Here is an 11,473-nt window from a genome sequence, read left to right on the forward strand (position 1 = left end):
AGTTGTTGAAGGCTGCTTTCAATGCCCAGGTTCGTTATGTTTACCGTAGTGCAAATAGGGTTGCTCATACCCTCGCTCAACAGGCCAAACATGGTTCTTTTTCTTTGAATTATTTCACTGTAGCTCTTCTAAGTGTGGCGGACCTTACAATCTCGGAATGTAATGACATTTGACGTCAATGAAGCTAATTCATTCCCCTCAAAAAAACAAAAAACAAAAAAAGGGAAGATGGCAATTTGATCGACAATGCAATTTCTTTCATTGCCAATTTTGTATTAATTAAAAACTTAAAATAAAAGAAGGGAAGATTGTGATTTGATCGACAATGCAATTCTTTTCATTGCTAATTGTCATTAAAATGTTTGAAATGAAAAAAAGGAAGATGCCGATTTCATCTTCGATGCAATCTCTTTCATTGCCAATTTTCTATAAGAAAACTTAAAATAAAAAAAATAAAAAAATAAAAAAAAAGAGAAGATGCCATTTGATCGACAATCAATCTCCGTAATTCATGGCCTATTTTCTATAGTGACTATGCTATTGACCCATTGACTAGGAGTGTAGCAGACAATCAAGTAAACCCAAAGTGCTCCAAATTACTCACATCATCCCCACCAAATACGCTACATAATTTCTTTGCGTACGTCAAGCAATAATCCAAGAAGTTCCAGCGGTCCAGCCTCCAGCTCCAGGTATCTCTATCTCCCTCTCCGTCTTCTTCTCTTCTTCTTCTCCTTTATGGCTTTATATTCGGATATTCCTTTTTTTTTGAAGTTTCTGATTTCTGAATTCTGATCTTCACTTCTTCGGTTCTTCGGCGGCTCGGCCCTTGATCAGTGTTCGAAATTTCTGGGTTATATTTACTCCAGTCACTCCACCGAATCTAGGATGTTAAAGAGGTATTCTAGTAAAACCCAATTGGCCAATTCATCTCCAAATTAATTCTGATAAATCCCAGTTCTTGGGTGGGTTGGGTTTGCTGAATCTGCGCGTGTATCATGGGAGGTGGATTGAGGAGGATGCTTCCGTTCTTGTTCAGTTGTTCCTGGTGATATAATCAGCATTAAGCTTGGGGATATTATTCCAGCAGATGCTCGTCTCCTCGACTTTGATCCACTGAAAATTGATCAGGTGATTTAACAATCACATTTTCGCAAGATTATATGATTGAATGGAGCTATTTGGATTTATAGTCTAATTTTTTGCATTTGGTATTTGCAGTCTGCACTTACCGGTGCACTTACCGGTGAGTCACTTCCTGTGACCAAAGGCCCTGGTGACATTGTGTATTTGGGCTCTACATGCAAACAAGGAGAGATTGAAGCTGTGGTGATTGCCACTGGTGTTCATACCTTTTTCGGCAAGGCGGCTCACCTTGTCGATAGCACAAATCAACCGGGCCACTTTCAAAAGGTATGCTTACACTAGGATGATTTTCTTTCTTTTCTACTCATATTACACAAGCTGTTCTCTACTTTCTTTCTTTTTTCCTTTGTTAAGAAGTTCAAGCCCCACCGAGCTTGTAATCCTGGATCCGCCCCTGTACACTAGATCAATAGGAAGGCAACATTCAACAGATCGAGCAAAGCAAAGCAAGCAGAATATGGCTTCTCTGACCCCTGAAGCAGCAGTCAGTTCATCATCTTCTTCTCTCCCACGTTCTTCTACTGATCACCAAACTCATTACACATACGAGGTGTTCCTGAGTTTTCGAGGCGAGGATACACGCTTTAATTTTACAGATCATTTGCACACCGCTTTGTGTGAGAGGGGAATTAAGACCTTCATAGATGATGAGGGGCTTAGAAGAGGAGAAGAAATATCACAAGACCTCCTCAAAGCAATTGAGGAGTCGAGAGTTTCAATCATTGTCTTGTCTCAAAATTATGCATCATCAAGGTGGTGTTTGAATGAACTGGTCAGGATACTTGAATGCAGAAAATCAAAAGGACAAGAGGTTAGACCAGTTTTCTACAAGGTGGATCCCTCAGATGTACGACACCAAAGAGGTGCTTTTGGTGACGCATTTGCTAAACTTGATCAATGCAAATACAAGGATAGCATGGAAAAATGGAAGGCAGCTCTTACGGAAATAGCAGATTTGTCTGGATGGCCTTTCAAGGATGGCGAGTATGTCTTTAACCCCCCTCTTGCTAGTTAATTAGTTAGCCTATTTAATATACTTTTGAAGTATTTGATATCATATATATGCTTTTAAATTCATAGGTATGAGGCTAAATTTATCAAAAAGATTGTTGGGGAGTTGTCCGCCCGAGTAGTAAACCCTTCATGTGTGTTGCAAGTAGCTGCACATCCAATTGGAATAGAGTCTTGTAGGAAAAATGTCAACAGAGTTTTAGATGCCAAGGAAAATATTCGCATGATAGGCATATGGGGACCTGGAGGAATAGGAAAGACAACAATTGCGAAACATATGTTTAATTCAGCTCGCCATAAGTTTGAAGGTAGTTGTTTCTTGGCAGATGTTAGATCTAATTCAAATGGCCTAGCCCAATTGCAAGAGAGACTTCTGTTTGATATTTTAAGGGACTCAACTTTGAAGGTGCGCAGTGTTGATGAAGGAGTCAGCTTAATAAAGGCAAGGATGCGACATAAAACAGTTCTCTTAATCCTTGATGACGTCAGTCATTCCAACCAATTACAGAACTTAGCTCCATCCTTTGATTGTTTTGGGCCGGGCAGTAGAATTATTATAACAACAAGGGATAAGCGTTCGCTAACAGCTCATCAAGTTGATGAAGTATACGAGGTCAAAATGTTAGATGATGATCAAGCTTTGGAGCTGTTTAGCTTGAATGCATTCAAAAGAAATGGACCTCCAGCCAATTATCTAGAACTTGCACACCGTGCAGTGCGCTATGCCGGAGGCCTTCCGTTAGCTTTGACAGTTTTAGGCTCTCATCTGTTTCGTAGAAGCAGAGATGAGTGGGAAGCTACATTAGATAGTTGTAAAGGAGAAGATCCCCACATAAAGATAAGAAATGTTCTCAAAATAAGTTATGATGCTCTGGCAGTAGATTTGAAAGGATATTTTCTTGATATCGCATGTTTCTTTAAAGGTGAGCATGTAGACCTTGTGAAACCAATACTAGAAGCTTGCTACGACCTCAAATCAGTGACTGGTATTGCACAACTCCAAGAAAAGGCTCTAATACGAATAGACGGAAATAAGATTTGGATGCATGACTTGATAGAAGAAATGGGTAAAGACATAGTGTATCAAGAGTCACCTGGTGAGCCCGGAAAACGCAGCAGAGTGTGGACTGAAGAAGATGTCGACCACATTCTAACAAATAATACAGTAAGTAAATTAATGATGTTTTGTGTTTTTCAATTTAGAAAGCATTTTATATTGAATATAATTTCTCATTGAAACCTTGAAGATACGTATTGAAACAATATTACTTGTGCTTCCAATAGAAATTGCTATGTCTATTTTTTTTTTTTGGTCTGAAATAGAAATTGCAACATGGTGCTAGGTTAATATGCTTATATGCTTGCTTCTTTTACTGTAGGGAACAAAAAAAGTTATAGGCATCCAGCTCCCGTTGCGATCATCTACGATATCTTTGAATGCTAAATGTTTCTCAAAGATGAAGAGTCTTAGATATATTTCTATGGGGAAGTACACGAAATATGAATATTTTTCTGGAGATATTGATTATCTCTCCAACCAGTTGAGGTGGCTTGATTGGCCTGATAGTCCGTTGCAATCTCTTCCATCCGATTTTCATGCAAATAGACTTGTAAGGCTCAATATTCCTAACAACCGCGGAATCACACGACTATGGGAGGGACATAAGGTACTTTAATCTAATAATCCATTTTATTTCAAGACTTTTTTAATTGAAAAATAAATAATAAATAACTATGTTGTAAATTACTGCCCTCCACTTGGCTGATCTTTTCCTTTTCTTTTTTTTTGCCATACAGAATTTTTTAAGGCTAACATATATGAATTTAAGGGGTTGTGAATCTCTAACAGAACTCCCAGACTTCAGTGGAATCCCCAACTTGAAAGAGTTGAATCTATCTGGATGTAGCAGTTTAGTTAAGGTTCCTGATTCCGTTGGATTGCTTGATAAGCTTGTTACCTTGAATACTCACTTATGCTACAACCTTATTATGTTTCCTAGAGAAATCAAGTTGAAATCCTTAGAAACTCTGTGTATTAGCTGTTGCAGTAGGCTTGAGGGATTTTCAGAAGTAACGGAAGAGATGGATTCCTTAAGGAATTTTGATCTATCATTCAGTTTCATGAAAGAATTGCATCCGTCCGTTAAAAAACTGATTGGGCTAGAAGAGCTGAATCTAGAGTATTGTCGAAATCTTAGAACTCTACCGTATACCATTTATGAGTTGCGCAATCTAAAGTATCTTTATGCGAGTAATTGCTCAAGTCTTGCTACATTTCCAAAAATTCCAATAAAGATGGATTCAATGAGATCACTTTATCTTTCAGGCAGTGACATCAGAGAATTGGATCAGTCAATTGGAAATCTGATTGGTCTTAGAGTGTTGAATCTTAGTGATTGCAACAATCTTACAACTCTACCGTGCAGCATTTATGGGTTGCAAAATTTAGAGAAGCTTGATCTTACTGAGTGCTCAAGACTGGTTAGATTTCCAACAAATACCAACATTTTGAATGTCGTTGATAGCTCACCATCACTTCCCAAGCTAGAGTGGTTCAGTATCAGAGGGTGCAATTTATCAGATTGTGATTTCCTCACGACTCTTGATTGCTGGGAAACATTAGAGTACCTTGATCTCTCAGGAAACAATTTTGTTAGTCTTCCTGCTTGCTTCACCAAATGTGTCAACTTGCGGTTGTTTTACTTGGAGGGTTGCACGAGACTCTGAGAAATTCCGGAGCTCCCACCAAACGTTAAACCATACAGAAGGCTGTGATAGAGGCAGCCTCGCCGTCAATTGAAGATCTTCATCAAGAGGAGCCAATTTCTTCGTTTTCCGAACCTCCTCCACCAAGAAGAAGTGAAGAACCATCGCTGTTTGGTTCAAGTGCTACGACAGACATTGGTGTACTATCTGGGAATCTATGATGAGGCTGCTTCTTAGAAGCCAATCTGTAGGATTCGTAAAAAACTTGTATTCTGTTCACATCTAGAAATACAAGAATCTGTTTTATCTGAATCAGTCTAAGAATTTAACAAACATTTAACGAGATGCTTTGTGTTATTGTGGACAGATAGAATCAACAGTCATGGTGCTGCAGAGATTGGCCACATGATGATGAGAATAATGGTATATTCATCTTCATTGTTGATTATCAGTTGATCCCACTGTGTGGGAGAATATTGGTGGCAGTCAGCTAGGCACTGCAAACCAAGGTAATCTATAGTCCACACAAATTGGTTGATATGATTCAGTATTAATATTTGGTTTCACTTTGTTACTTACAATTTGATTACTATTATCCAGTGATAAAGTTTCTGGGTGATTAATGTTATACATTTTGATTGTTGCTTCTGTTTGCAGTGGGAACTATAAACTTTCACTTGGAATTGTTGCAGATTCGAGAAAAACGGGTACATGCTGATCTGACTGAATTTGAGACTATTGCAAATAAGCTAGAAGTAAAGGTATGTGCTATTTCCCTTGGTTATACTTGTGCCGGTATACTTTTCCTAGTACTTCTATCCTCAAGTGCCTTTATCTTATCGTTTACAAGTTATTGAAACATATCATGTTTAAGAGACACGATATTGCATTGTCCATATGGTCATTGTTGTAATGGAATATGAAACTATCAATTTAAGTAGATTTTTTGGTATCAGCTAAGGTGATGCAGCAGGCATGTGCTGACCTTGAGGAAGTAAAAGTTGGTTTTCTTTGTTTCTAAGGATGGAATTGATGTTGTGAGTACTGTTCTTGGAGTCTGCATATGTTGTACTGTTGTAGATTCATGCAAGCAAGTTCGTGCTGTTTATATCAAATGAACCCCACCTAGATTTATCCACTGATGGATTTTACCTATTTCAAATGTATGATCTCTGGTCAAGTGGTTTAAATTAAACATGATTAGCCCTTAACCTTTTGGTATAATGTTCCCTTGCTTATGTAGTTGGAAGGTTACGAGCAAAAATACAGTTGTATACCTTGACGTTGGCGAGACTCTTATGATGGGCAGAGCAAGCAATGAGCGGTGATTCCCCTTCTAGCTATACACAAATGTATATTCTGTTCCAATTTCCCTCCAACAACCGTAGTACCAAAATAAGATATGATTCGTATGAATGCTTAGTACTTCTAGCTAGCACTTTAAAAAAGAGGATGAGGAATTTCTGTTTCTCATCTGTTTGAAAAACTCTGATTGCGTGACTTTTTTATTGCAGTGGTCTAGTGGGATGGTTGATCAAGAGTTTGCGGAAGACGTAGCCATAGGCAAGTGGCATGATACTAGTGCTTCCCTGATTCGAAGCTCCAAATATCATCAGGCCGATATCTAAGGCATAATTGAGTTCTCAAAGATGATTTATATGCAAGTATTTGCAATCATCTACAAATATATGTCTGTATCTTTCTGTTTCCTTGCTTTTGTACTCTGACTCTCACAAAAAGGAAGTAATCAGAGCTGGTATTGTTTCAAAAATAGCAGTGGTTATGAAGATTAGCATAGTAAAATCAATAGATATTCATACATTAGCTTATTTTGTAGTGTCCTTGTACTTATTCTTCCTCAAAGAGTTTATGAGGTAGTGAGAAGGATTGAAATACCTGAATTTGAATACCAATACATTAATACCTTGAGTATCACAATTCTGCATGTAGATTTACTGATTCATGTCTGCGTCAATCGAGAAAGATATATGTACAAATTCACCAATATAGAATGTGAAGATACTATTGTAGATTGAGATCCCTGTACTGGCATTCACTTGCAGATATCTAAATAGACCACTTAGAAGATTGGTATTCATGCTTCTGTCAAACATATATGCATTAGCTGGGAAATGTGCTGATGTTGCAGAAGTGAGGCTACATTTAAAAGAGAGAGGGATCCGGAAGGTGCCTGGATCAAGTTCAATTGAAGTTAATGGAATGATCCATGACTTTACCTCTGGCGGTGATACTGATGCGCAGACAGAGAAAGCCAGATTGCGTTGATGTTGCAAAAAATAAACAAAAGAATAAGAGATGCTGGTCATGTTCCTGAATTGGACAATTTCCTACTTGATGTTGATGAGAAGGAGAAAAAGTACTTGCTCAGTCGACATAGTGAGAAATGGCCAGTTCATATGTCCATTATCATCATCCTAATTTAGTTCCTGGGCCAGTATGCGAAATCCATATTAATGGAAGCAATCCCCAACTCTATAATTTGGCCAACTATATTATGAAGCAGGGCGAAAACGAAGCTGTACTTGAGCCTTTTAAGCTCCAAGTTCATGGAGTTGACTTTTAAGAGGAAAAAACAATCCAAGAGTAGTACATTTTAATAAATACGGTATTGTTCTCTGTGGAGCAAAGAGGGAACAACTTGTTGAAATTGTTTGAATCCAAATTAACATTTTTCCTGACAAAGGGTGTCTCCGAGAGAAAACGAGTCAGTATATGTAGCCAAAGCTATATATTTTCAACAAGTTCGGCAAATATTATTTAGAGGCTAAATAAAGCCTACTTGGAGACCAAACAATCTTGAAGCAAATCTTGATATTTATTAATTCACTAGTAATTATCAAGGATTTGATGATTAATGGTGCTATGATTAACAAGGTCGTACAAGATAGGAGGATATTGGTATTCAAGCTACACCTATATACATGCAAGCAAGGTTAGCCCAGAAACCTGCAACTCCGACCTCCGACGACCTCGAACGCTGCCCAGAACCGTCCGCCAAGCCCCGAGCCGCCGCCGCCGCGTCACCGTCCGCACTTTAGCAAAGTGAGGACGTCCGCTTTGGAACGGGCGTACGTACAGTAGATCAAGTAAGTGTGTGTGTGTGTGTGTGTGTGTGTGTGTGTGTGTATCCACCCTAGTTAGTTAATACGCGTATTAAACGCGTATAAAACTTCAATATGCATATAATTGAAAAAAACTTCAGTACGGCGTATTGAAATTGTAGACTCGGGTTTTTTCGCCTATTATTGAGTTCGACCTTTTAAAACACGTTTTATACATATCCGTTTTAAACGGAGTAAAAATACTTGGAATTTGAAAAAAAAATTAAAGCGCTAGTTAATTAAAACGCGTATAAAACTTCAGTATGCGTATAATTAAAGAAAAACTTCTGTATAGCGTATTGTAATTCAAGTGCCTGATTATATTTTACTTGGGTGCCGTATCCTTTTTTTCATGTTTTATCACATATCATAAATGATATAAAATAAAGCAAGAGTTTAGAGTAGATTATTAGTTATTTTCTTACAAAAATAGTGTTTTATATATCCGTATTTTTGAACCCGTTTTTTCTATTACTTGCCGAATTATACACGTATAATTCAAACTTATAAATTTGCCGTATCGCGTTTTTTTGACCGAATATTTGACCGTATCGTTAGACTAGGTAAACCGAATAATACACGTACGTTTCTTTGCCGAATTATACGCATCCCGTTTTTTACTAACTAGGGTATATCATACATACGGTAGATCAATTAAGTGTGCCACTAAGCTACAGGATGATTGCAAAGATATGTATATATGTAGTACGTGCATATCCAAAGATTTGGTTATCAAGAGGCAATTAACCTTGCCTAGAAAATAGGTACGACAAAGGCAAATAACGATTAATTATTGTTTACGATATGTTATCAAAACTAATAAGTGTTTTGATTGTATTCAAGGCCAATAACTGTGGCCTAAAATATATCTGAAGGTATTTTACTCATATTAGGAAGGTGAATCTGTAGTAAGTAGTCTATATAAGCAAAATACAAGTCTACACACACAATCTCTCAATTAACTAATCGCACAGATTATCCAAAGTCTCTCCATAGCAACATTCAACCAAGTTGAAACCAGCGAAGCTAGGGTTTACGCCTTAGCAACAACCAACGAAGCTAGAGTCACGCTTTAGCAACCTTCGTGCTTTCTCCTCCTTCCTAGTGTTTGCTCTGCTCAACCTACAACGTTGAGTATCGATACTGTGACACAGAAGATCACGCCAAAAGTCTTTATTCTATTAAGGCATAGAAAAAAAACCTTGTGACAAGGTTGGTGCTCTCCTCGTCCACAGGCTTGAAGAAGAAGTCAAGTCACGGACATCCCGGACGATCACACCCCACGGTGTTGGCACGCCGCGCATCATTACCAGCAAAAGAGACTGTTTGCTAGCCAAACTAGGTCGTAGCCAAACAGAAATGATTTGCTTCATCATGTCAGTCCCACAAAGAAAATTCTTGCATCCACCACCATATGTATGTAAAAACATTGATCTTCTGCAGTTGACTACTCCCTTTAGGTGATCATACGATCATTACACGTAGTAGATCATAGTTTTGTTTTGTTTATAATGGTAGCCAAACTAAAACTTGGTCAATGCTTCAACTGGCATCAATGTGACATATTCAGATTCCATTTAGTTTGTTAATTTATGTGTTATTTTCTTTATATGCAAGACTTTATAGAAGATCAAACCATTATCGGAGTGAAACAGATATTTACTTTTCCAAAGCCGGCCTACTGAAACAGTCTTTTTCTTCAATATTCATTGTGAGATCAGATTGATCACTTTCAAGCAATACAAATGGAGAAGCTTGTTTCTACTAGCTGCTAAAATGTTTAGCCCATGCCTGAGCAGACTAGCACATTCCCACACGATGCAAGACCGGGGAAACTTAATTAGCACTCTTCCTTCATCTGACAACATTCTAGTTATTTCTTGGTGGAGTGGAGCAGAAGGTCATGATCGAACTCTATAGCTCAGAAAATACTCGAGGCTTGCCAATAATTTGGATTTTTTCAGGTTACTAAGGCTGGCTTCAAAATCTAGCTTTTCTTGTTTCAACTTTCACTTGCTCTATGTATGCTTATATCATCATCCAATTGTAAAGGCTATTTACAAATTAATCCTTGCTGCATTGACCAACTTTTAGATAAAAGGCTGAGGCGTAGCCGAGGCGTTTTCGGGAGAGCCTCAGCAACGCGTTCGCCTTGAGGCATAAGGCGTAAGCCTTACGTATAAATTAGTTGTATTTATGTATAGAACTAGTCTTATATACAGAACATGTATATGTAAGCATATATTGAACATCTATAAATTAGCATGATCTTTCTTTGTTGTCCCACTAGTACTAGAACTCATTGTGCCTACACAATTTCAAGGTATGTACAATTATAATACACAACCAGCTGGAAGAAATTAGAGTATTTACACTTGTAAGTAACCAATTAATGAAATGGAAGATCCACAAAACAGAATCTGAACCTATATGTTTAGAAGGCAATAGGAAGGGTGGAGCACCCCAAATGATATGGATGAGCCTCTACTGCCCCTAGAAACTTACAAGAACTCTGTTATAGATCTATAATGATATAGAATCATATCATGTGTTTCTCCAAGAGTGACCAATATTCTGATATTCTCCATATGGCCTCTCAAAGTGAAGTTTATAGCTCTGCTTCTGTATAGAGGAATTCAAAATTTAATACCTAGCCTCCAATGAACGAAGAGTTCTAACAAATGAGAGTTTTCAGTATCATTCGGGAGAAAAGAAATGAATGCATCATAGTTAGGTCATATTAGTTCGGAGATTCCAATGTATTTCTCTTCTTATGGTTGTTTCCCCAAAAAAGTACCTGCCATGATTTGTGAATAACCACGCCCCTTCATGGTCATTAAAAGTCCGTCCAATAATTTCATTGAAAGTCCTTCCCAGTATTTAGTCAATTATATGCCTAGTGATTCAAGAAATGAAATAATGAAATATTACGTTAGTGGTCTCATCTAGGGACCCTTGTGGCAATAAAAACTTACAATACAATGGTTTATCAATTTCTATAATTCCATAATAAGGTGCAGTTTCTTAAGTTCCATTTACTTAAAACTCCAAGGACATTTTCCTATTTGTTCGAAATCCAAGTGTTCATAAAGTTTTTTTTTTTTTTTTGAAAGGAGTGTTCATAAAGTTAACAACACTCGATCAAAAAAAAAAAAAAAGTTAACAACACTCGGAACTGTATTCATTCGCAAAATTACTAATTGATTTCACTCAACATCAGTACTGGAATACTAAACCAGAGCCTTGGAGCATACCTGGATACGTAATCGATCGATATAAGCTTCTACAATCCAGTGCTCAACGCAATCATGCGCTTCTTTTCCTTCAACCGCCTAAAATATCAGTAGATCGAAAACAAAATCAAAGAACTATAGTAAAGCCGTGGCAATCATGAACAATCAAAGTCAGGAAACCATACAAAGAAAACAAGGAAAGTTGATCGAAGCATGATCATACCTTAAACTCCTTTTCTTTAAATCGAACTACAA

General features: G+C 37.6%; 1 protein-coding gene across 11 annotated transcripts; it reads left to right on the top strand.

The window, feature by feature from the left end:
• Window positions 1-555: 555 nt before the first annotated feature.
• Window positions 556-6,801, top strand: LOC133708466 (disease resistance protein RPV1-like). 11 transcript variants are annotated; one of them, XM_062133935.1, is made up of 10 exons: window positions 556-692; window positions 838-1,131; window positions 1,222-2,130; window positions 2,227-3,322; window positions 3,537-3,824; window positions 3,955-5,372; window positions 5,521-5,624; window positions 5,820-6,026; window positions 6,107-6,215; window positions 6,378-6,801. In XM_062133935.1, exons 3-6 carry the CDS (start codon window positions 1,430-1,432, stop codon window positions 4,882-4,884), a joined length of 3,015 nt encoding a protein of 1,004 aa, XP_061989919.1. In that variant the 5' UTR covers window positions 556-692; window positions 838-1,131; window positions 1,222-1,429; the 3' UTR covers window positions 4,885-5,372; window positions 5,521-5,624; window positions 5,820-6,026; window positions 6,107-6,215; window positions 6,378-6,801. The 11 variants fall into 11 exon arrangements, with proteins under 11 accessions (XP_061989919.1, XP_061989921.1, XP_061989920.1 ...); XM_062133937.1 differs by having other exon boundaries at window positions 6,107-6,187; XM_062133936.1 differs by having other exon boundaries at window positions 5,556-5,624.
• Window positions 6,802-11,473: the final 4,672 nt, after the last annotated feature.

Source organism: Rosa rugosa, chromosome 5 (assembly GCF_958449725.1).
Source record: "Rosa rugosa chromosome 5, drRosRugo1.1, whole genome shotgun sequence".
NCBI classification, from domain to species: domain Eukaryota; kingdom Viridiplantae; phylum Streptophyta; class Magnoliopsida; order Rosales; family Rosaceae; genus Rosa; species Rosa rugosa.